Source organism: Trematomus bernacchii, unplaced genomic scaffold, assembly GCF_902827165.1.
Source record: "Trematomus bernacchii unplaced genomic scaffold, fTreBer1.1, whole genome shotgun sequence".
Taxonomy (NCBI): Eukaryota; Metazoa; Chordata; class Actinopteri; order Perciformes; family Nototheniidae; genus Trematomus; species Trematomus bernacchii.
In genome coordinates, this window is record NW_022987973.1 from 4679492 (window position 1) to 4705544 (window position 26053).

At 38.1% G+C, this 26053-nt stretch overlaps 2 protein-coding genes across 5 annotated transcripts in view; one reads left to right on the forward strand and one right to left on the reverse strand.

The window, feature by feature from the left end:
- The window catches only part of ddx21 (DEAD (Asp-Glu-Ala-Asp) box helicase 21), a 12074-nt gene extending 2196 nt beyond the window's left edge, over positions 1-9878 (forward strand). For all 4 annotated transcript variants that reach the window (XM_034116386.1, XM_034116387.1, XM_034116388.1 and 1 more), the window contains exons 5-16: positions 373-551; positions 648-765; positions 1012-1197; positions 1575-1720; positions 1944-2093; positions 2337-2498; positions 3004-3123; positions 4284-4357; positions 4580-4739; positions 7152-7286; positions 7618-7662; positions 8757-9878. In XM_034116386.1, the coding sequence (XP_033972277.1) occupies positions 373-551; positions 648-765; positions 1012-1197; positions 1575-1720; positions 1944-2093; positions 2337-2498; positions 3004-3123; positions 4284-4357; positions 4580-4739; positions 7152-7286; positions 7618-7662; positions 8757-9026 (1745 nt within the window). In that variant the 3' untranslated portion in view covers positions 9027-9878. The remainder of the gene's footprint in view (positions 1-372; positions 552-647; positions 766-1011; positions 1198-1574; positions 1721-1943; positions 2094-2336; positions 2499-3003; positions 3124-4283; positions 4358-4579; positions 4740-7151; positions 7287-7617; positions 7663-8756) is intronic.
- chs1 (chitin synthase 1) overlaps positions 9737-26053 on the reverse strand; it is a 28703-nt gene continuing 12386 nt past the window's right edge. The window contains exons 6-35 of the mRNA XM_034116385.1: positions 25559-25719; positions 25314-25389; positions 24797-24915; positions 24074-24251; positions 23675-23771; positions 23367-23463; positions 22894-23015; positions 22499-22594; positions 22171-22335; positions 21794-21941; positions 21633-21698; positions 21357-21532; positions 21199-21257; positions 19424-19624; positions 19140-19308; positions 18830-18945; positions 18364-18543; positions 18049-18153; positions 17821-17938; positions 16998-17079; positions 16721-16917; positions 15990-16099; positions 15742-15823; positions 15387-15540; positions 15173-15277; positions 14743-14853; positions 14376-14513; positions 14161-14240; positions 13712-13787; positions 9737-11003 (exon numbers count right to left, since the gene is read on the reverse strand). Coding sequence (XP_033972276.1) covers positions 10923-11003; positions 13712-13787; positions 14161-14240; positions 14376-14513; positions 14743-14853; positions 15173-15277; positions 15387-15540; positions 15742-15823; positions 15990-16099; positions 16721-16917; positions 16998-17079; positions 17821-17938; positions 18049-18153; positions 18364-18543; positions 18830-18945; positions 19140-19308; positions 19424-19624; positions 21199-21257; positions 21357-21532; positions 21633-21698; positions 21794-21941; positions 22171-22335; positions 22499-22594; positions 22894-23015; positions 23367-23463; positions 23675-23771; positions 24074-24251; positions 24797-24915; positions 25314-25389; positions 25559-25719 — 3665 coding nt within the window. The 3' untranslated portion in view covers positions 9737-10922. The remainder of the gene's footprint in view (positions 11004-13711; positions 13788-14160; positions 14241-14375; positions 14514-14742; positions 14854-15172; positions 15278-15386; positions 15541-15741; positions 15824-15989; positions 16100-16720; positions 16918-16997; positions 17080-17820; positions 17939-18048; positions 18154-18363; positions 18544-18829; positions 18946-19139; positions 19309-19423; positions 19625-21198; positions 21258-21356; positions 21533-21632; positions 21699-21793; positions 21942-22170; positions 22336-22498; positions 22595-22893; positions 23016-23366; positions 23464-23674; positions 23772-24073; positions 24252-24796; positions 24916-25313; positions 25390-25558; positions 25720-26053) is intronic.

The following is a 26053-nucleotide window of genomic DNA, read 5'->3' on the forward strand; positions in this document are numbered from 1 at the left end:
TGCCAAAAAACTGCACCTTTTTTATAGTATTTTAATTTTGTCTAAACAATTTGCAAAATAAATACCAGTTTTATAAAACACAGCAAACATTTTTCATCCAATTATATCTATTGAGTTGCAACTATCTTAATTAGATACCCTTTTTTTTTCTTTTATATGGATGTTCATTCAAAAGAATAAGATTTTCATTCAACATTTGGTGGTCACCATTTTCAAATGCTTTAACTCGTGTTAGACACAGCTCTTTTCATGTACTTTGTCGTGCGAACTGAGCTTTGGAGCGGCTGGGATTGTTTAAGTTGTGCTAAATATCAAATTAACATGTCTCCTGCTTTTCTCCCTCTCTGTGACCTCTTTCTGTCCTTTCCTCAGCTCGGGGTGTCACCTACCTGTTTGACATTCAATCAAAGACATTTGATTCTGTCTTTGATGGAGAGGACGTAATTGCCCAAGCCCGAACAGGAACAGGAAAGACTTTCTCGTTTGCCGTCCCTTTGGTGGAGAAGCTCCAGAGAGACCCAGTGGATTCTGCCAGAGGCCGGGCTCCCAAGGTACAAACACTAGCACACCCATCACTAAACACCTCAACCAAGGCTATTTCATGTGTGTTTGTCTCAAACTGAAACTCTTTTTTTGTCACTCTGTAGGTCCTGGTGTTAACTCCAACCAGAGAGCTCGCTATCCAGGTTGCTAAGGACTTCAAAGACGTCACCAAGAGACTTTCTCTCACCTGTTTCTATGGAGGCAGCTCGTACAATCCACAGAGTAAGTCTTGTTCATAAACTAATTAATTCGGAAAACCGACAGTCAAAAACATTAAATCAACTATTTATATACATTTTCTTTATGTTTTAATGTTATAAAGAACTTTTGGCGTTACATTTTTTATTTGATAGACAATTGATAACTGTGCCTTGTAACCAGCAGCTCATCTCTTTGTTTGTTTTAGGGAGGTTTCTGGGTTGTCACATATCAAAATAATAATTTCTCCACTACTCTCTTCCCGTCTAGTTGAAGCAATACGTAATGGTATCGATATTTTGATTGGCACCCCTGGTCGCATCAAAGACCATCTCCAGAACCAAAAACTGGACCTCTCCAAACTGAAACACGTTGTTCTCGATGAAGTGGACCAGATGTTGGACATGGGTTTTACTGAACAGGTTGAAGAAATTTTGTCTTCATCATATGAGAAAGGTAAAGTAAATCTGTGAATGTTTTACAATGAGTGTTAATATTCATGTATGTGTATAGGCCTCAACGATAAGGAAAAAACACATTACAATTATTTTTGAAAGATATTTTTTTAATAACATTTAGTATAAAAACATTACTAAATGTTTTTTATAACATTAGTAATCTTTATAAGATAACTTGCCTCCTGCAATTTGGTTTTTGCACTCGTCCATACTGTAATTTCTATTAAAAGCCTTATTAATGATTCAGCCCTTGTGTATAAGGAGTGTTACAATTTGGATTTGTGTATCATATATGTTAAAGTAGATAACAAATTCATTAAAGTGTGATCATGTATGTAAAGTTAGTAAAAAACCTGTGTGTGTGCTCCTCTCCAGACTCCCCCTCCAACCCCCAGACTCTTCTCTTTTCGGCCACCTGCCCCGCCTGGGTATACCAGGTTGCCAAGAAATACATGAGACCAGAATGCAAACATGTGGATCTGATCGGCAAGAGCACACAGAAAGCCGCCACAACTGTAGAGGTAAGTGTGTGAAGCAGGCTGAGGTGCAATATAACAAGCGGTAAAGCATCCTTAATTCTTGGGCTCAGTTCTTGTAAAGATGCTTGTAAGCAGAGTTGGTCATATTAATTAAAACTGTTAATTATCTTTTTATCCATGAAAGTTCATTTGCAGATAAGATTGTTGTATTTCTTATCAACTCTTCTTTCACTCCTTTTTTCTTCCCGTGTCCTTTCCTCTGTAGCATCTGGCCATAGCGTGCCACTGGTCTCAGCGAGCAGCCGTGATCGCTGATGTGATCCAGGTTTACAGCGGCACCCATGGCAAAACCATCTTGTTCTGTGAGACAAAGAAAGATGCCAACGAATACTCCTTAGATGCATCCATCAAACAGGTAGACACGGGCACTGAAATGCTTATACGGTCCACAGAACAGTTTGTGAATAGTCAAATTCATTCAAAACACTTCACCTCTTGTACAATGATCAGCTGACATTTCATTAATTTGTTTATCTGCCTACTGTTTATCACCTTACTTCTTATATTTTTGAGTCTTTGATGTGTCAATTCAGCAATACCACTATGAATAAGCAAGCAAATGTGTAATGCTTCTTTTCTTATTTTATTTTGTTATCAGAGTTGCCAGGCCCTCCACGGGGATATTCCTCAGAAACAGAGGGAGATCACGCTGAAGGGGTTCAGAAATGGCGTTTTTGAGGTTCTGGTTGCTACCAATGTTGCAGCCCGTGGATTGGATATCCCTGAAATCGACCTGGTGATCCAGTGTTCTCCACCCAAGGTGTGATATTTACAAGAGTTTCACAGCATATAACACATTTCTTGTTTTATTGGGGACGTTATTTACAATGTTGTTTTAATTAATCATTTGAACTGAACACAAAATGTACAACGTTTTAGGGTACATATTTTGATCGATACTCTAAAAAAAACATCAAAACATTCCCAATTGCAGATTTTCACTCTTTTGCAATGTTTTTATCATGCAAGTTGATTCAAGATTCAAAGGTTTTATTGTCATATGCACAAAGTTACAGTGTAGAAATGGCAATCAAATTCTTCTGACCTGAGCTCCTCCAACAATGCAACATATAATAAAATAATAAAATAAAATGTTGTGCAAAAAGTTGACATTGTTTTGTTAATAAACAAATCAAATAATATCCCTTGCCGCCTTAATGTTAACAACACACACTTTCTTATTAACGGTGTTGCATAAAATATGAGTCATTAACGGCTGCCTCCTTTACCAGTTCTGAAAGTGTTTCTGTCTCTGTGGTTGTTAGGATGTGGAGTCGTACATCCACCGTTCAGGACGTACGGGCCGAGCGGGCATGACCGGAGTCTGCATCTGTTTCTACCAGAGGAAAGAGGAGGACCAGCTGCGCTACGTGGAAAACAAAGCAGTAAGTGTCTTTTTTTTATTAATTCAAAGTAAAAGACAGAGTGGCATGAGAGTGAATGGTTTTGGTGGTTCTGACATTTTTCAAAAACAATGCGTTCAATTATGGCGCGTTTCCACTACAGCGCGCAGCCCGGTTTAAGAGGGCTGTGACGTCAGCGGCCGTCTTTGGTTGCGTTTCCACTTGGCCTAGTACCGGCCGGCGGGTCCTAATTCACAGTTTTTCTGGCCTCATAAAATCGTGGGTCCAGGGCCAGAGACAACGAGGCTGAGTCGGGCTGAGTATGCTAAACTAGAGAGAGCGTCGCTGGCAAGGGGGCTACAACTACAACAAGATGGACATATTTGACCGTGATTTAATTGTAATACACGTTTCAAAATGATGCCGAAGTAACAACATACTGATACCGGTTAGTAAAAACCATGAATTAATGCTTTGTCAAGTCTGCAGACAGACGGCAGGGGAAAAACCTTTTAAAATGCTTGTTTTCTAAATGGAGATTGGCTAAGCTAACGCAGTATATGCTCCGACCGTCCACACTCACAACAACGGCCTATACAGACATAAATAAAGCAGCGACTGTATTCGCCATGACACAGGCAGTCTGTGGTTTGTACTTGTTTAACTTTTGTCTAGTTTCTGAACATATATGAGGAGCTATGAGCTCTGAGTGCTAACAGCTAACGGCTGTGTTGTTTTTCTGGGGTCCTCTGAAGATGACGTCACGGCTCCGCCTACACTGCGTTACTATAGATACTGCCCCAGTTCCTAAACTGTAATGGAAATGCGCCATAAAGTGAGCCAGTCCTAACGAGGCCCAGCCATACCGAGCGGGGCCGAGCGAGGCCGTGTAGTGGAAACGCGCCATTACATCTTTGGGGGATGGACGTGTAACATAGAAGGAAGGGGGGATCAAAAGTAGAGAAGATGGAAAAGAAGGGATAGGTTTTTGTTATTAGAGAATCAAGCGTTGAGGAGGAGGATGCTGCTGTTGAAAACAAGGTTCAAGGTTCTTTATTGTCAATCTGACATAGCTACAGAGTAATTATGAATGTGTGCACATTTTATAGACAAAGATATTCAGATATTCTATGCAATCTGTGCGACTCTACTTCAGATTTTTAGATTAAGTATCAACCTTTTTTATTTTTGTATTATTCCAGGGTATCACATTCAAAAGAGTCGGCGTTCCCACTGCCAACGATATCATCAAGTCATCAAGCAAGGATGCCGTCAAGTAAGTCATTCTGTAGTGTGAGAGCCCAGTGCAACCGTATACACATAGAAGTTTAAAACTTCTGTAATTGATTACTATTTGAAACTTTAGACTGTGCAAGCCATGACGTTGATTAATAATACAGACTTATATCAGGATTTGGGAAACTTACCATGCTTACATAGACTTTAAACAAATCTTAATGATTGGATAGTTCTAAGTTTGTTTCTGTATTGTGTCCAGGCTTCTGGACTCGGTCCCAGTTACAGCCATCGGGTACTTCAAAGCGTCGGCGGAGAAGCTGATCGAGGAGAGAGGAGCCGTCGATGCGCTAGCTGCTGCTCTGGCTCACATTTCTGGAGCCACAAATCTAGAGCAGCGGTCACTGCTAAACTCTGATGCCGTAAGTTTGGTTTTCTTCTCACCTTAAACAACCTATACATCTAAAGATTTACCATGAAGTAAGGTAACAAATCTAGACCTGTTAACTGTATGACAGCAGCCACTGCTCGCATTGAAAACATTGCCAGACAACGCATTTGCGAAAAAGCACACGTCCCACCGTCCGGGACGTGTTATTTACAATATCGGACAAGTAGATCTTTAAATTGACTTGTCCGACGGACAAGTGACGTTTTTCACCCTTATTTATTGACAAATTATTGATAAATTCAGCTTACAAAAGGCAGAACTAATTCGTAAATTGTCCGTGTCCGCCATTGTTGTAGTTTTGCTTGTCGATTCCTAAGGAAATGCATCTCACCGCTTTCTGTACTGTGGGCCGGGCGGGACGTGTAGCACATTGGCAGGCTTGGGAAGTGAAACTCGGTTCTGAGTAAGAACAAATAAGTTAATAACAATTGTCCGGTACCGGGATTAATAAGAGTTGTGAGGACAGGAGGCGGAGGCCGAGCCCCGCGGACCGCAGCTCTCTCTCCCTATGCTCCATATCGTGTTGCCGTATCAGCTGATTCGCTGCCCGTTTAACAGCCTCATCTTTGTCAAACTTTCTTATGTTCTTTCTCTAACACGTAATGAAGGTTATTAAACGTTTTAGCTCCTATATTGTTAATATTGACCGCCATTTCCTTTATGAATTAAATCAGCCTCCCTGTCTGTGTCCTCGCGCTGTCCTCACATCCCCGGACCCCCAGACTCGGAGGAGCACAGGAATGTCAGTATTGTTTATGAAGCAGGGTATAGAAAGTACATTATTGAAATGAAAATACTATTTATTTACTTTTACAAACAGTGAGCAGCTGGGCAGCTGCAGCATGTTTATTGCAGGACATGTGTTGGACACACAGACTGTGTGGTTGGACTCTGTCTCACAGGCAGGTTGCAGTGTAACATCAGAGGAGACTGGGCCAATTGTACATTCTCAAACTGCACCACTTAGAACTAACTAAACGATTATTTTTATATAACTTTATTCAAGAACCGTAACAAAATTAAACAGTATGAAGTGATTTTTAAATAGGAATACAGATTTGACTTAATGTTTTCATAAATATATTCTTCTCCCAGTTTGTCATGGGACTTATTTTTACCCTCTGAACGAACCAGAATCGAGAACCGAAAAGAAGCGGAATCGAAAAGCATAACCGGAATCGTTCAAATCCAAGCGATACCCAACCCTATGTGTGATGCAGTAAAATCTTACCGTAAAAACCGTTGGAAAATGAAAAATGTATTCGGACAAGTAAATTGCCAAACTCACTTGTCCATGGACAAGTACTCTCTAAAAACTTTTTCTTACACTGCTGTTAAGCCCCGAGACTGTTTTCCAGGTCTCAGGCTCGAAAATGACATTCCCAGAACAAATGACCATAACTTCCCTTCTAAAAGGGGAAAATTAATAATCTTTTTTCTCAAAGCAATGATAAACCTGTGAGTTGGATGTAGTAGAGTCACAATCAATATACATTTATTTTTATTTTAAAGTAAATTCAGATTGAACATAGTAAAAAAAAAAATGTAAATGATTGTGTCCGTCCAAAAGAAAAACATTACTTATAGTGAAAACCACCCTTGAATGATGGGATAGTAGACTAAAAGCTTTACGAATCCAAACTATAACATATAACAAGTACCCTGTATCAAGATTGATGCAAAACAAGTGACATTTGACCTTTTTAGAGAGGTTTAGAAAAAACAACCCATTTCTGGGGTCATATGGGCGGATTTGACCTATCTCTGGCCCCTCTTGGTCGATTTTGATGATTGACATCTCTTTTGAACCGCTAGAGCCAATAGAATCCACATACACACGTTACCAGATAAGGAGTGAGAGTGACGCGTAACCCTAACCCTAAGCTAACCTTGTTTGTGCAGATCCGATAAGTATATCGATCGATTTGTACCTAGAGTTCTGTGCTAAGTGCGTTAGCATGTTTTCGCTCAGGGCTCATTTAGACCCTTCTTGTGAGACTTGTGTTTTGTTTCGGTAAAAATGGTTCGTATCATCAGTTAGCTGAGTTTCTTCCCGTTAGGATGGTATGACACATTCATAGTTTTTTTTAATATTAAGAAGCCCTGAGACAGTGTCGTGGAAAAGAAAAAAGCCCCACCGGCGTGGTCTTTGGGGCTTAACAGGTTAAAGGATTGACGTGTAAACTGTAAAAGTACTGCAGCATCTCTACCCAACACAGGATTTCCTAAAACAGCAGGATGATTCAGACTGCAGCAGCTCTTTCACACTCCCATTACATGTTATTCCAGACTTAAAAATGTTGAGCTTGTCCTCAACTTAGAATCTGTCATGAATTATTTATGCATTCTAAGTGCTGTCTAACCCCAATTGTTGTTTTTTCAGGGTTTCGCCACTATGCAGATGGTTTGTTCTCAGGAGATGCATAATCTCGGTTACGCCTGGAAAAGCATCAAAGAACAGCTTGGGGAAAATTTCGAGCAACACGTACGAGGAATGACCTTCCTCAAAGGCAAATTGGTATGTAAACACACAAATATGTGGCTCATATAAGAATTAAAGACTGTATTTGTTGCATACGTAATTTTAAATTCCGGATCACAATGTATGGAAGCTATTGAGAAATGTCAGATTTTCCGATGCTACCTCTATACAGTAAGTTCAAGGTTGAAGATGGAGGTTTGAAAAATCCCTGTACTAGGAAGAGTATGTTTTATGTGTCTTCAACATTTTATTCTCAGCATGTAAACAGAAACATATCTGTTATCAAAGAGTACATTTGTTAAAGATGTAACAATGCCTGTTGTTTGTCTCAAACACAATCTCACGTCTTTTATTTTGTTTATTACAGGGAGTTTGTTTTGATATCCCAGCTGACAAAGTCAAGGAGATGCAGGTGAGAACAACTGTGAAATCTCCCCTCTGTTCATTATGCGCACTGGACTGTTTATAGTGTATTCTAGATTGAATTGGTAAAGACAAATAGTCCATGGGAAAATATGAATAATAGATATGCATCAAACTAGATGATTTAATGTAGCTCAATATTTAGCCGGTCAAATGTACATGCGTACTGCAAAGATTCATATGCTTTATGTCATATCCACTATACAGGATTATTACGGTCATTAAAAACCTGGAAAAGTCATGGAAATTCAAAAAGCTAATTCCAGGCCCTGGAAAAGTTATGGAAAACAATATTTTTTCCAAATTTTGGAAAAGTCATTGAAATTTAACTAAAGTTGCATCAAATATAATTTATATTTTATCTAATCGCCGAAATAGTAATACTATAATGATAATAAATACTGTATAGTAATGAAACATAAAATGGCATTTAACTGACGAGGTATTTTGCTGGTGAGAGATTTTAGTTGCTTTAGCCTGTAGAAGCTAGTAAGCCTACTATTGAATTTGTTTTAGATAGGCACAACATGTTTCAGACTTTATTTTCCTGTTCCATGTTAAAATAAACCATTTTCAGTGGTACCGCTGAGAGTCATTTTTTTGGTCATGGAAAATTAGGTAAAGGTCATGGAGAAGTCATTGAAAATCATTTGTGAAAAAGTGTATGAACCCTGACTATAACTACAGTGGAGTTTTGGCAATAAACATAAGTCCCAGGCTCGTTAAACAACAAACAATAGATAAAGATATACAAAAAAAACAATAAATAAAGTATTGCAATAGACATAATGGCGCAAGTAAGTTGTAGGAATAAGAAAAATATATACTTATAAAATAGTGTAGAATTACACTATTAAAGTAAATAAAGTTAATATTGTTATATAAATAAGGACATATGTGGAATGTACAGAAGAACAGTGTATTATAAATATATGGAAGTTGTGGCGCTTCAGAGTTTAGCTCAATTGTATTGTATAAAAAAACAAAACAAAGGTTAAAAATGTAATTAGTTAATCGGAATTATTGACAGTGTTTCTTGCTGAAGTTGACTAACGTCCTGCTTTTTACTTTACCTTTTATCAGGATGGCTGGAAAGATGGTCGTCGTTGGCAACTGACTATAGCCGTAGAGCTCCCAGATTTGGAGGAGAAGCAGATGAATAACCGTGGCGATAGAGGGTACGGCGGCGGTAACCGAGGAGGAGGAGGAGGCTTTAGAGGCGGAAGGGGGCGGGGCTTCGGGGGAGGCGGCGGCGGCGGCCGAGGTGGTGGATTCAGGAGCGGCGGCGGTGGGGGCTTTAGCAGCGCCAGAGGAACACACAAACGTGACTTCAGTGATGCTTTTGATTATTGAAAAGCCAACCTGCGGACTGATAAGACTGACTGTCACTCACATGGGCTGGCAGGGGTTTTTATTGGCTGTCAGTGAGGAGGATCAATGACTCCATCACTACACAAGCTGAATTGTAAGCTCTCAAATACTCACTACTCTCATAATACAGTACATTAAATTACCAATTTCCCCTAAAGTCAACGTTGCACATTTTCCTATGTTTATGTAGCCATTTCTTACTGGTTTAAAATCAGACTTTTTGGATACAGTATATTGACAGCAGAAAACCCTTAGCAGATCAATTACATGAGACATAGGAGATATACGAGTATATTTAAAGGTTGCAAATAAGCTCCATGCACAGTGCTGCTTTGGATGACACCTGCTGTAGGTCATGACATTTGTGAAGTTTTTACTTGATGTATCAGATAATTCACTTGATATGTCTTGAATGTCATAGATTGAATCATTACCTAATCCACCTATAATAAAAGTGTGACTTTTTGTACTGGGTGTTTGGGTAACGGTGGCAGCAATCAGATTTAAGCCTTTGTCCAAAATATAAGGCACCTTATTATGACCTAAGAACGTGTATTCTTGTGATTCTTGTTACATGACTACACTAAATCGCTCTGTTAATGTAATATCATGAAGGTGTAGTCCTGCAGACAGTTTCTGCTCTGCACCCTCAGAGTAAAGTGACAAAATGGGTGTTAACCTTTACAGTTGTACTCGGTGTTGGATTGCTGCCTTACCCTCGGCTGAAACCTCTTTCCCAAAAGAGGTGTTGGATGATTGCTTTGCAATTGCCTCTGTGTCTACGGCTTCCATTCATTTGAATGAAATTATATTCATTAAAAAAAGGTCAACTCAGGTTGTGTTTATTCTTTGAAATGGGTCTGAAATAAGCTTATACACATGCATGAATGTTTAAAGTATCAATTTCAATGTGAACGTCTTGTGTGAGCGTAGTACTTAAAGAAGATGCAATTATTAGTGCATGCATAATTACTATCAATTTATTGATAAGCAGTTAAAACTGCCACAAGAGTACACATCACACAACTAAGAACTGCTTCCTGATATGATTTTCTAACCCTTTACCACATAGAAGTGAGTTAATTACATTTCTGTCTCGCAGTTAAAACATTAGAGATTTTTTTTTTTTTAATCTAATCAAAGACATAAAAATGTTAATGTTAATTGGATAAGATGAATATCCGCCACTAATTTTAAATGCATTTATTGCTAACATGTTCATGTTTTACAACACATTCATTTCAATCAATTCAGAAGCTTTCAAGTGAGTTTAACATAAACCTTTGCTGTAAAATTCAATCCCTCTAAAGTGCATCTTTCCAATTGGTTTACATACAGTATAAACACTGATACTATTCTGACAATATTAAAATGGAAACACAAAGCTATACATTTCACCAGAAACAATTCAGGGTATAAAATATGAGTATTTCTTGCAATATATTATGTGCAAATAACACATACAAAATTCTAAATCATAAATGATTGATACAGGCATGCAAGAAAAAAAAAAGAATATTCATCAAACTTCACAAATTTAGTTTAAGGATATTCAATTAGTCGATGTTATCCACCACACTTGAATGCAATAAATAAACACATCTAAACAAGAAAATACCATGAAATTAAGCACATGATCAATGAAAACACTCCAACCTAATATCACATTTTGTAAAACCTTAACACATATTTCCTCATTTTAAAATGTCAAAAAAAATTACGTTGGATTTGTTACAATTGTTTTCCCTTGTGCCAGTCAAGACTTACTGCTGAATGCAAGTTGATTTCCTGTTCACTCTGTTTAGTTTTTAATATGTACTGCATTGTGAAATGCTGTCTGGTTGCTGAGTTTCACTGGTGACAGTTGGTTGTCATGGACTACAGATCATCAACAGTAAAGGTGAGTCCCGTGGCGGAGTGGTTCTCCAGAGTCATGCAATATTCATCCTCGGTAAGCTCCTAGGTGACAAGAAGTCAGACAAAAAAATAAACCTCATATTTTTCGTATTCTAGTCTATATTGTTTACAGCAGGAAAAGTCTGGATTAAAATGTTTGGACATTTGACCAAGATTGTTGCATATTGCTTTTGTTCTAATCAGCACAACTTTTTGAGTTATATATTTGGCGAGTCAAAACCTTTTGAAATGCAGATTTGTCAGCAGATGATGTGAGCTTTTTTTAATGAAAATTACTACAGAGCTGCAATTTATGCTGTTTAAGATTTAAGATGTACTCATATTTTAATGTAAATGATTAAAGTGGAAGCTAATCAGAGAAATATGGTTCTGTGTTCATGGGTTTAACCGAGACTGCATTGATAGGAGTGAATCTTGAAAATATTTAGAAATTTGAGTATGTAGACTGTTGCAATTGGCCTTTAAAACCAGAACAACAAAAAAGACCAAAAAGGAACCAGCACATTTAACTAAATGTGCTCAGGGGCCCCTTGTCTCATAATCCACCCATGTTTAGAGGGGGCCTGACCCCGTAGATTGGAGACCACTGGACCAAAATACAGAATTTAAAAGTACTCTCACTGGTATTAAATAAGTACTGTATCAATGTTTTATAAATCTCATACTTTCAGTATCATTCTCAACTGTCAGAATCTGATGGAATATTTTCAGTTTTCCATGAATTTCTCAACCAATCGCTTTTTCCCTGTTAAATAATACAACCTTACCTCCCCGAGGCAATCTTACAGGAAATCTCCAAACCAATTTTAAAACCCCTCTCTCACAGGTTTGTGTTTATGTACAAGGTATTCTTTTAACTTTCTTTTTAGATTATTGTTTAATATTTTATATTATGTTATATCGTTTTATTTTACCTATTGCACTTTTCCTCGTATTAAGGATAATAAATTAATTGAAACAGCGCCCACTGGATTGCAACGTATGGTGATGAATACTTACTCACCAATTGAGCTTGCGTGGTGACAGGTGGTATTGCACTCTTGTAGAAGTGGTCGTGTTACGTAAAGTCACGCAGGTGAAGTTGACATCCCTTGATTAGTAACTTAACGCCTCGAGAAACCCATTTGGGAGCCGTCACTATTTAGCACTTCAACAGGTTTAAAACTGAGAAGGGAGGCCTCATAAATAAAAGTTACCTAGGTAGTTACAATGAAACAAACCGGGTAGTAAACAGTGTTTACTAAACACCTTTTCCTGCGGCGCTAATAGCGAGACTAGCTATTTAAGCTAGCTCAACAAAAGTTAGTTGGAAATCAATCGGTCTTAAATTGAACGGCTTAAAATAAACTGTTTTAATAAAACCGTGTCAATTTTTTGTGTGGAAACTGGACCTACGCCCGGGACAATTAAGAAGAACAAAATCGATGAACATGACAGGGAAGACGTGGAGACTCAACATATATCAGTCAAGATTGTAAAAGTGGGAAATAGAGACTTTCTGGACCCTTTACCACCGTGGAGGACAGGACAACGACATTCTAACAGGTAGGCTACGTGAGTCAAACAGATCCCCTCTCTTCATACTTTAGTATAAGTAACAATGCAATAGCATAGAAATACTCTTTTAAATACAAAACAGTATTCTCAAAATATTCTTTAAGTGCCAAACTTAAATGATCCCGTAGGCTACTCATTATGCAGAATGACCCATTTCAGAATGACATATTACGCATTAACATGATTGATACATTATTGTGTTCATCACTTGAATACTGTATCTGGTAAAGGTAGAGGTACATTTAATTACGGTATACCCTGCTGGCTAGCTTAACCCACATATAATAATATATCACCATTTAAAATAAAAATGTTTTTAATGACCTGAATCTGCAAAGTAACTGGTACAATATTGGCCTCTGACATGTGGAGAAGTAGACATACAAAGTAGCATAAAATGGAAATAATTCAAGTAAAGTCCAAGTAGCTCAAAACTGTACTTTAGTACATTACTTGAGAAAATGTAGTTTCCAGCACTGTTGTCTGTAATGGGTTTGTCTGAATTGATCAGGCATCATGTCAGGGCTACTGAAGTTTGTTTGGGTTAGGTCACCTTATGACTGTTGACTGATTTGTGACTTATTTTACTTCAAACAGAAGTGTGGTGGTTGCTCATTGGATTGTTATCATCCTTTTTATTGTTAGGTTTTCCTTTTATAATAAGTAATTACCTTTTAATAACTACCCTCCCAAAGAATAATGCATTTATTTCAAGGAGATAGGTGTTATGTGTTGGTCATGTGTGGAGTCACTTGTATTTTTATAGGAGATACAGTACCATAATCTACCGGTTTATACATTTTTGAAACGTTATCGCTGTAAACATCAGTATTGACTTAATTAGTCAAGACTGATCTGTAATCAGTTGGATTCAAAACGTGCGTATATCATATTTACTGTTTTATTTTATTTGAAACATCATTTAGCTGTCTTCGAATAATCTGCTTGCTTTATGTTATCCTTTATGTTTAAGCTATTTATAGTTTCAATTTTTTTGTCATGGTTTACTCTTTCTGATTTCATTATGACAAGAGCATTGCTTTTCTTTCTTTATAAAGTTATGTTTAGGGTCTCAAGTGGAATTGTGCCTTTTTATATAATCAATTCTATGTCAGTCTTTAACCTAACAATTCTAATCAAAGATTAAATTCCCTGCAGTTTATTTGTACAGACAGTACATGTGTGTTGCTTACCGGGTCTTTGATCCCCTTCTGTCTGTAGTCTTTCTCTGAGCTGCGATAGGACACCACATGGATCAGAGTGTAGACTCTGCGAAGAGAGACACCAAGTTGAAACGAGTAGATCATATGGGAGTGTAAGGAAATGGATTTACAATACTTAAAATAACCACAGGAGATGTCTTAATAATTCCTTGTTAGTCAGCAGTGTATTTATCCAAATGTCCCTGTTTATGGTCGGGGTTATCCAGCCTAGAAGACTATAAATACGTTGGCATTTCTTTGCCACAGAATCAAACCTGCAGTATTTGAAAGTTGAGGGATTTCTCCGCCTAACTTTCAAAGTCAGTCTGTTAGTAAGCTGTGAGGCTGTCAAATACAAGCCTGATATTACAGCTGTAAAACAATGAAAACTGAATGTAAAGGGATTTCCGTGTTTTTGCACGAAGTAAGTCGATTCTTACCTGTGATATAACATGGCCAAAAACTGGACCAAGAGAAGAACAGCAAAAGACAACAGGAACATCAAACTGAGAGGCTCCACCTGTCAACAGAACATGAGAGGAATGGCGATTACCTTTAGAAGCTGCAGCATTCAAAATATGCAACCGTCCTACTTTAACTTTTTCTTTATCTGCAGCACATGCATATACAACTGTATCTGCGTGTCTGTCCAAACCTTGAGGATCTCTCCAGATGCAGACCCGTTCGGAAAGTATTTAGGGATCTTGATGCTGATTACATCATTTCCAATGGCCTGTAGGAAGAAGGTAGCTACGACCCACAGCACGTTGATGATGAAATACAGGAAGACTGCCTGTTGAAGGGAAGGATCATTACACAAGTTTTACTCCTTAGACTTTTTACCAAAAAGTAATTTAGTGCCATCAATTTAAAATGGCTAAGTTAGGTAGTAGTCGCCTTTTTGTAGTTTTGAAAAACTTGGAAATAAACTGTCTCTATACATTATCAGTACAGACATCATTCATGTTTTAAACACAAAAAAAGAGATACATTTGCAGAAACAGTGAATGATGTTAGCTGACCTTGTTGCGTAGTGACTTGAGTTCTCTGGTGACCTCATCCTTATGTTCTTGAGAATCATTAATAGGCGTCAAGTAGCGATCAATCAACTTGTTCCAGAAGTCCTGCTCACCCTAAACACACACAACACACAAATATTGTCAGGAATATATTTGCAAAAGTTGTCAAGTAAATGTGTCAGTATTCCAAAATGATAGACTTATTGTATTTTTTTTGGTGTACCATCATTAATGTAATTATTGAAAAGTAAAGTATCCAAAAATGTACATCTTCCTGTGTTTGTCACCTTACCCTTAGGTCTAAACTGTTGTTGTAGCAGTACATTACCTATTTAGCTTATTTCTTGTACATCTGTAGAAAGCCAACCGTAACATTAACTACCTGTTCTCCAGCATTTTCCGCTCACATAGCCGGGGACGAACAGCGTCTTACCTCTTCAAGTTTCCGCACTTGCGGTGCAGTGAGGGTTTTCTTGATGGCAATGGCAACTTTCTTCTGCAATTTCTCCATTCTACTGGTTTTAAGGATACGCCGAGCCTGGGAGATAGGGGAAGTCATTACTCCCAAGTCAATCAATACTTCTCTCCTTCTTTTTTTTTTACAATTTGTTTTCATAAAATAAAAAGCCTCTTAGATAGATTATTACATGCTCTTCCAGTGCGTGTTGTAACTCCTCCATCTGGCTTTCTGACAGAATATCTTCAGGCCCCACTGTACCAAGCTGTTGATTGAGTGTATCTATTAACATAAGGACCAGCTCTTCACACACATCTTCTTCACTTATGTTAGGGAGCGCATATCTGAGGACAAATAAAGCACAAAACAATTAACTGTCATTTTACCTTTTTGATATTGTACAGTTTTAGCTGATATAGCAGTGTTACTTTGTTTTGAGACTGCCACAAGAAATACGCAAACACATGTAATGAATAACACAAACGCATATATAGTGTTTTATGTATGCTTAACATGCAATTATCTTTGTAATGTTAATTATTTACCGTATTTGTTGTTGTAGATTTGTCTTCAGGTTGGCATATGTCAGTTTCTTCAAAAACTCCTGTTTTACCGGCAATACCCAGTCTATACACACACACACACACACACACACACACACACACACACACACACACACACACACACACACACACCATTAATGTCAGTGTATGTATGCTATACAAACCTAATTAATTGAATAAATTAGATTATGCAATTGTCAGAAGAAATACACATTAAAGGGGCTTCTTACCTTTGATTGGGAGCTCCTTTGGTTCAGCATTCATTACGTCATCATCTTCCTCATTATCCTCTTTGTCGGATGCACTCTCTGTTAGGCTCCTTTTTTTGAAACTGTCATCACTGCAGACAGCCACACACACATTTTGTTAATGTTTGGTAGAATGGATTACACAATTCAAGTGTATTGCTTTAATCCTTCTAGAAGGACAGATTAGCCTAAATCTAAGCATGTAGAGGTGAGTTTGTGTGGATTGCGGTTAGGGCTGATCAATATTTAGATATTGTGATACGAGACTATACAGATATAGTCTTTGATTTCGGATATCAACACTTATGTGTCTTCTGCTGGTTTAAAAGACGGCATTACAGTAAAGGGATGTCATTTTCTAATTTCACCAAACCATTCTGCCTATTAATGCCCACAACTATTATCTATCTCACTTCTAATTATTTATCAAACATTTCACTGTGTAATCAGCCCTACAAATATGTTGCAACATCGATATAAAGATAATTGATCAGAAATATTAAAATGTGTGGTATTTGATATTCTCCATTATTACCTATCCCTAAATACTGTGTTAATAATCGTCATTAACACAGTATCAAACTTCGGTTTGGCCTATATTTAGTAAAAAGCTTATTTCCTAGGTGGCAGTACAGGTTTCCATGAGATTGACTGAAACCAAGTTGTGACCAAGTAGATTTGTTAATAAGAAGAGAGGAAGGAGAAATGAATACCTGCTGCTGGAAGCAGCGTCGTTGAGCTTTTGAGCTTCTTCTTTGGTTGTGATGGTGATGAGTTCCACCTCAGATTCAGCCTTGTCAGCGGCCTGTTGAGCCATTGCGTTGTGGCTGGTGATGGGAAGAGGAGAGCCTTGCTCTGCAGTCTGGCCTGTGATCTGACGAAGCATCAGATTCTCTGTTTCCTGTGATACCTGTAAAGCAACAAGAACAAATGAAGTCATATATTCATTTGATGGAAGGCTTGTCAGTATCTGTTAAGCAAAACAAGTACCTGTATCTTCATGTCCCAACAGCAGAGTTTGCAGTTTCTGTCACACAGCATGTTACGGTTCTTCTTCACTTCTCCTTCTCCCCTGAAAGAAAGACACAATGAAAAGTTAGACATAACATACACTCAGTAACATACAGACATATACAAGTGGTTATTGGGAATGCAGATTGGCATTACTTCAAAAACTAATGACTTCCCTTCTGCCTCCATTTATCTGTCAGATAAGTAATCAATAAGCTAAACAGTATAATTCTAATGTACATTATCACATATGGGTCTATACGTCTAATTGTGACTTTGACAGTGACAACTTGTATTTCTTGTTTTGTCTTATATTTCTTTGTACGTCTTTATTATATTAAATATCCCATACAAATAGTGTTGATTGATTTTAATGTTTGTTATATCACTTTGAATACATTGGTGTTAACTCTTTGGAGTGTTATTGCATGTTGAGCAGAGACCAACTTCACAATATTTAGTTAATAAATAATAGTAGTAACAGAATTGCCATTATTGTTGCTCATTGTACTGGTAGGACTGTTTTACTGCCTTTGGTCCTTCGAATGCTACTTTTACATTCCCGACAGTCATCTTTACTGTTACAACTATCACCATGACTGCGTATATCCAAAGTCAGGTGATCAACAAATGGATTGGCTTTAGATTAATGGATGATCAGGAATGAATTAGGACGTTTGCTGCTTCTCTTTGCTTAATACCCTAAACTAGGAATGAGTCATTAGAAGATCAATACATCATGTAAATGATTGTTTTCAGCAGAAAGTAGCACTACTCCTTGTAATAATGATCAGTGCATTACTTGTTGGATTCCCTTGTGCCCCAGGACACGTTGTTCATGTTAACCAGTGAGTAGATGGTCAGAAGGAGATATCCACTGGGGATGCAGATGAAATACATCAGACCGTAGATAATATTCCCTGAAAAAAGGAAAACAAATGTATAACATTACTGAACATCAGCTGTTAAACATACCTAAACAAATTAAACACAATACAACGCATATTTTAGTAATATAATATAATCATACCCCACTCCTCTGGGTGTAGTATAGCTGTCACTGCATACATGAGTGTCATAGAAACCAAAAACAGGCCAGTCGGGGTCAGGAAGGTGCCCTGAATCACCATGTCACCTACAAAGGGAATTTTATGTGTGTATTTGCATTAATAATAATAATAATAATAATAATAATAATAACTTAGATTTATATAGCGCCTTTCAGGGGACCCAAGGTCGCTTTACAGAAAAAAACATTTCAAGTTTAAAATATATTTTCAAAGGATAATTTGAAACAAAATGTTGCGCACATTAAAGTCAAATCAAATGCTTTTATTTTACTCACCGATTATAGAAAACAAGGATGCAGTCATGAGGAACGCATACAGCACACTCATGATGGCAGCGATGGTGATTTGGGTATTTGACTTGACTGTAAAGCAGATGATGACGTAGAACACTGGAGGAACGCATGCGATCATGATGGAATTTGTACCGGCAAGTTGGAAGACAAATTGAAAAGCACCTAAGAGAGAAAGAGATACAGAGATGCAGGCTCTTTGAATAAGTCATTAATACAGAAAGATGTATTAATGAAAGACCTTCAGGACAAAGTAGGTTTCCTAGACCTCACAGTGTATTATAAAGCCTGTTTTAATGAAGGCAAAGTCCTTGTGTGTTTTTATAAGAACTGAAGGCAGACTTCTAAGATGTTAACCAATAATAAATGATAAGAATGATAAGGGAAATGGATGAAACAGTTAATCAAACACCCTGAAAACAAAAGGGCTTGAGTTATAAACTAGACCTACCTGCTATCATGAGAGTCACAGAGGCTGGACCAAGGATGGAGGAACCGACCGTGAACATCTGGTAGAAGATGTAAAGCCCGGAGATGGATGAGTTTCTTTTCGATGTCTCCTTACCACTGCAATTCAAGTCACAACCACAGAAAAGTTCATATTATTGTAGTTTATATAGTGTCATAGTAAACAGCTGATTGAATATGTATAGTCTGTAGATATCAATCTGAAACATCACATTGGACATTTTAATTCAGACGTTTTCTTAAATCAGTTCAGTGAGAAAGATGCCGCCATAGTACTAACAATGTGCACTAACCTGTGCAGAAGGTCCAGTGTGTTGGCCAGTGTAGATGGTCCCCATCGTCTCCTCTGGTTATAAAACTCCTTGAACTCTTCTGGTGAGTTGGTGTAAGCATCTGATGCAGCATTGTATTCAACACGCCACCCTTGTTGCAGTAACAAAGTACACAGCCAACGATCCTCTCCTACAAACATAGCAACATGTGACATGTGAGAAATGGTACTGAACTGTTCAAAAAATAAAGGTAAAGAGACATAAAAAGGCACATTTTAAAATAGTTAGTCCAATTTCCAACGAACCTTGGTCATATTGCACATATTCCGAAGCTCTCTTGGATGTTTTTGTGTATTTTTTCAATACATTGTCATCCATTATGGCCGATCCTCTGAACAGACTGAAACATCCTGGACTGCACAGCACGGAGCCAAACACGTGCTCTGCTGTCTTCTGCAGCCAGTGGCCCACTGCGTACTCAAACTTCTGGTACCACACCATGGGACCTGGGATGGCAAAGTGATAGAGATAGACATAGGACTTAGAGAAATGAAAGAGAACACTTTCAAAACATTCCCAAATGCCTATTTCTTTAATGCTCTCTTTCTTCTCAGTCATGTTGAGGGGTAAGGGGGCTGGAGTCCATCCCAGCATATGTTAGGTTTTTGATGGACATGAGCCTCACACTTAAACAGACATTTTTACCAGCCCCTCTCCTACGCATTCGAGAAACACCCAGCACCTTTGCTAAGAACTTAAGCAGGACTTTTTAAACCTGTAACACCTATTGATTACTTGTCAGATTCATACACCTATTGTGTTGGGTGAATATTTAGCATATCTGTAGTTGGCTGAGTACATTTTTCGTTGTTTTTATTTGGCAATTTCGTCATTTTATTTAGCCTCCGAACAGCTGTGAGATGGTCTGCTCGTTGTGAGGGAACAGAGAAACGTCAGCTTAAAACAGCTTGGAGAGATAGGGGCCTATTTTCCCATCTAACTGTGAAGTAAGGGGTTATTTTGGTACCCAATTGTTGCAACAGTGAAAAGACTAACCAAAATGTTTTTGATGAGTTTTTATTTTGTTGCCCGTAAGTTTGAATATAGTTAGTTGTAAGATGATATAAGGCAAAGTGGCAAACACACCAATATTTGTAAAGTAGGGATAAAACAGATTTAACATAATGCAACCCATGACTTGATGTGAAGAGCCTTTAAGAGCTTGTTAACTGTCTAGAAAGGCTCCAGTAAAGGCTTTACATATCATGCACAGAGCAGGCAACTTTAAAGGTCACCTATCGTGCTATTTTTAGGCAATAGCATAGGTCTCAGATATATAAAAATATATAAAAAACATGTCTATGAAGTGTTTTGCTCAAAATACCTAACAGACATGCCTCATATCCCTCTATTTCACTTCCTGTTTCAAAAGGGCTGATTTTGGGTATAAAGCTTTAAAAAAAAAAGGAAATTGATAAAAAAGGAGGGGGCTGAGCTCATGCGGGACCCGGCAGCTACTGTCTAAACTAAATACTGCCGTGATGAAACGCCATATCATGGATTATCAAGGATTATTTCTGAAACAGTATGGAGCTCAAAGGCTTTCTCTCTTGCCGGTTATACCACAAGGTGAGTTCCTTTTTATTTCCTGCTTCTTCACACACATGCTCTCTAGTACAGGTTAGCTCTGAGTGTTAGCGATGCTAATGTAAACACCGACCATATTACGTCCAAAACAGTCGGGCATTGTTTCTGATAGCAACTTTCTGATAGTGCCGTGGGTCCACATTTCCGATATTACGTCATATCGGACGCAAATCTGGATCAGCTCCGTTGTACCCCCGTTTTTAGAGATTTGGGTACGGAGGAAAAGAGAGAGGGTTTTATTTTCTAACGCTGCGTGAGTTCCCCGACACACCGGGGACATATATTTATGTATAAAAGACATCAAAAAGTGCATTTTGCATGATAGGTCCCCTTTAAGTAAAATCAGTCTGAGTATTTAGGAACATTGAACTTTGTTTGATTAAACTTCTTTACCTTCTGGTATAGAGACCAACCCACTGTATACAGAACTTACCCATTCCTGTAGGATGGATTCTTCCACATGCTGCACCTACATTGAGATACATCCTCATCCTGTGAGTGAAAATACGTTTTTTAGTTACTTTGTTTTAATTTAATGTTGCATATCCATTAATAACATGAAAAACAACTGCAGATTGCTTTGTCACTGACCTGTCTACAAGCAGAATCACAGCTTTGGGTTGGAAGTCTGTGTCCCCGTCCAGAGCCAGGATGTAGGTGTTGTCATCTGAGATGAATTTTCTCTTGAAGTCATTGTCATGCTGAGGCAGCAGAAAAATCTCTCCATTCATAGAGATCATACTGTCTCTGTGTGGGTTGTTCTGGCGCTGGACAAAACATGATAAATATATTACATATTAGAATACTTTATACACATACACAAAGATAATATGTAGGCCTTTTTACACAAAGTTAGAAAAGTCTTACTGTGAGCTTCTGAGGGTTCTTGACGATGTAGCCCTTCCAGCCGAGTAGATAGTACATATACATAATCTGAAAGTCACATACAGTGTGGATTGTGAAAGTCCAAACACATTGGTGCTATTTAAAAAGTGTATTTGTCCAAGACAAACTTTAACTTGGATTACCTGGGACCATCTTTTCTTGTTCCTGATTAGATCTTTGTCTTTTAGATGAATATAGAGCATGTTTCCTTCTGGCATAACAAACATCAGCCTGCCACCGTAGGGGGTCTCAATGATCGACACATCATCTGCTTCTTTGTTGGTAAACACCCTGAATGGATGGATGGATGGATGGATGGTTGGTTATAAAGATAGATAGATAGGTGAACAGTTGGATGGATGGATGGATGGATGGATAGATAGATGGATGGATGGATGGATGGATGGATGGATACATGTAAAGATAGATAGATAGGTGAAAAGTTGGATGGATGGATAGATAGATGGATGGTTGGATGGATACATGTAAAGATAGGCAGTGAATAGATAGGTAGTCTCACCTATACACCTCAATGACAACATGGATCAAGTCAGTGACATAAGAGTTAACCAGCCTCTTTTTTGTCTCCTTCTCATTCATGTAGGCATCGTCTACATAAATGTGACACTCAAAGTCAAAACAATCGTTGTGTTCCTCATTTGGATCACCTCGATAGCGGTCCAACCTGAAACCACAAAAAACAACTGTAACAATACTAGTAAAAAGTTTACTTACCTAAGTATATATATTGAAGTTTACCATTTAAAACATCATAAATGTTTTTAAAGCCTTGCATATTTTCTTTGATGCTGCTACACCTAGGTGTCTGCAGTAACAGCGTCTCTTACCTGAACATGGAGGTGAGAATTTTCAGCATTTCTTCATAGGTCTCGTGCCACATGGTGGCACAAAGATAGATCACGCATTTCTGCATGTCATCTTGACTGTAAAGGAGATCATAGGGAAAGGGAGAGGTTTTTCAGCAGAAGCTTTAAACAATTCACGATGTGACCATGAACGTCTCTCAGCAGCAGTCTAGGAAACAATCTTTGATCTATTTTTTTGCGCCTGGGGACTGTTAAGGACCCAAGGTGGCAGTTATTTCAGACAACATCCACATTTGCATGTACAGGTATTTTTATAATGCATGAAACTTTATATTTTGTTGTTGTTGATTCTAGATCATCAAAACAATGTCTATGGGGAAACTGCAGAGGGAACTGTATTCTCAGACGCCTCTCACCTCTCTTGGCTCTTGGCCCGGGGCACCTTCATCTTGGTGTTGAGTAGCAGAGACAGGTCGATGAAAGCAGATTCATAGAGGCGACGAACAAACAGCTGAGAGGTTCTCTCTATACGCTGGACCTAAAACATGGTGAGACATAGAGGCATTTAGGCGTATGTCTTTCTGCCTGATCTTAACATAAGAGGTCCCTGGGTTAATACATGACTAGTCAAATGTGCCATTTGGTGTTTTGATTTTAAGTTTGACTCTATAGCTGTAGGCATTAGTTGAGCAGTTTGATTAAATGTATTTTTGAAACGTGTGTGTGTGTGTGTGTGTGTGTGTGTGTGTGTGTGTGTGTGTGTGTGTGTGTGTGTGTGTGTGTGTGTGTGTGTGTGTGTGTGTGTGTGTGTGTGTGTGTGTGTGTGTGTGTGTGTGTGTGTGTGTGTGTGTGTGTGTGTGTGTGTGTGTGTGTGTGTGTGTGACTGTACCTTGATCTTCCATACATAGTAGGTGCATGTGACGAAGCCTGACCACATGCATACTCCCTCCAGTGCCAGCATTGAAAATGGCCATTGCAAGTAGTAGCTGTCAATCAAATAGTCCATAAACATGTTGGTAAACATTTACATTGACTGATTATATTTATACCTATACATCGGTTGCTTTGCAAGGTCATTTTATCCTTACTATTTTAGAGCATTCATAAACCAAAGAGGCTGGATCATTTGTGATGAGCAAAGGTGCTAACATACAAAAAGGCATACACATTTTAAACCTGATACAAACACACACTTACCTGTTGAGTGAAGTTCGACAAATGCTCCTTGTGATTTCTAGTAAAACCACAGGGGTTGTGTTTTTATGGCTCAAGTAGACCAAGCCTTCACAAAACTCTGCAATAGAAACAAAGCGTTGTGTTTTGGTATATTTGTACTTATGTTACTTGACTAACTTGTGGCCAAAGATTTTTTGAAATTCAGCCAGGGTCAGAAAGGATAGAGAGTGTTGAACGTTATGTGGAGTGTAAAGAAACCTTAATTTTGTGACATTTGGCCATGTTAAAACAATTGTTTTAATTAACCACATCACGACTAAGCAGATGCAATGATTTTTCAGCTTTCTGGTGTATTAAACTAAAAAAAATAAACTAACTTTGTTTCAATAATTATTCATATGTTTTAAATAATACGTTTACCTGTGATGCTCCCGTGCTTTGCCCCGTCCAGTTGTTCGGCCTGAGTTAAGAAAAGTATAATTCCCAACAGAAGCACTGCGGGTCCCGTGCAGCACACTGGCAGCGCGAAGCTCATCCTGACCGCATGGATCTTACAGGCCACCACACCGAACCAGTGGCAGGCCGCTGAGCAGAAGGCCTGAGAGAGCGGGCAAGAGGGACATTTATTTAGCCAACAACTAACTACACATTACTGTCAGCTGTACAATTATAATTTAGCAAGTTACTTATTGAGTTAAACCTGGTGTAATTATTAATAATCAATGTTTTCTTGTAGTTGTTAAACGTTTAACAATATATCTATAGAACAGTAATGAAATGTGGCTGCTTTAATCATGACAGATCGAGTTGTGAGCCATTCAAACTAAAGAGTACAGATCATGTAAAAAAACAAACACAAAACAGGCTATTGCTTTGAGACACATTCAACTTGATACATCATGTTGTATGCTGGCAGTGGTCTGTATACATTTCTCTCTCCTTTACTTCTATGAACATCTAAATCAAGTGTTTTCCATTTGCTCAAAAACACACTTTTGGCAGTGTAACTTGTTACTTGTGCTAGTTATTCTAGATAATGCAATGTACCAAAGGAAGATACCCTTGACTCAAGCAGTTTGTTTAGAGTCCATGCATACCTTGTGCGTGTCTCTGTTTAATATTTGTATTCTCATTTCTACCTACCTGTAAGAAAAACAACACTAGTCCTATTTGCAGTAATTCCCAGTCCGCATCCTGCAGATTAAAGTCCGACCAGGTGATGGATTTCTCAATTAGCACATGGTACAACAGGTATACTCCTCCTGCAACAGAACAGATGGCGTCACTGATGTAAAAAAGACAATCTGATCTGAAGTTAAAATACAAAACAGTAAAACAGTAAGATTGAAGTAAATATAAGAATATTATGCTCTTCTATATAGAGGAATAAAAGCATTTCTTGAGCAAAATAAAAAGCATATCTTTATAAAATTGAAAACTACAATTGAAGCCTTCATCACAGCCGGAGAACATCCTCTGCAATCCTTCTTCATCTCTAACATCACAAGCCTGTTTGTTCACAGCGTGAATGTTGGAAATATGATAACCACAAAGCCTGGCAACCACAGTGATGCTGGTTTTGATAATACACTTGTAATATTATTTTGCATGCTTTTATTAGTCGTATATGTTGACACAGACATTGATGTGAGAAAATTACCTATCACTATTATCCTCAGAATACTGCTGATGACAAACACAAAGTCCCTGTATCCATCCATATCTTTCAAGAATTCCTGCAGGGGGAAAGAGAAGAAATATTCTCTGATCATGTCAAGTCAATGATATACACTTTTTGTTTATACTACATATGGCCCAAAACGGTTTAAAATCCAGCTAAATCTCTATCAGACCTAGTCCACATGTACACAGATATTTTTTTATACAAAATGGAAAACATTTTACCGGCATGCGATTAGTAGCTTGCAGTGGATTTTCCCACCAGCAGAGGGAGATGAGGAGTGAAGAGAAAATCCCAATGGCAACGTACACAAAGCAGTCGGTGCCCTGTCGATCCACAAATGATGACACGCGAACATAGTAGTCGACCCCCAGGAGGCAGTAACCTGAGGGTTTCACAGTTCGTTAGTTATTAAGTATCAGAAGTTTGTATAACTCTCATCAAACCAGTCTAATAGGAGTGACATTTATAAATGACAGCATTTTTGAAAGAAAACATAATGTCGACAAGACTGTGTCTTCTACTAACATACTTTTGAAATGTTGTTATTTAACAATACCATATCTGGCAAGTTTCACATGTTCCCTTCAAACAAGTGTTTCATTGTTTTATGCCACTCATCAACCCTAACCAACTCCCTGTGACTCAGGTGGACCCCCTATGAGTGTACGGAGTTTCATAGTAGTACATACTAGAGATAATAGTTTGAAAAGAATGGG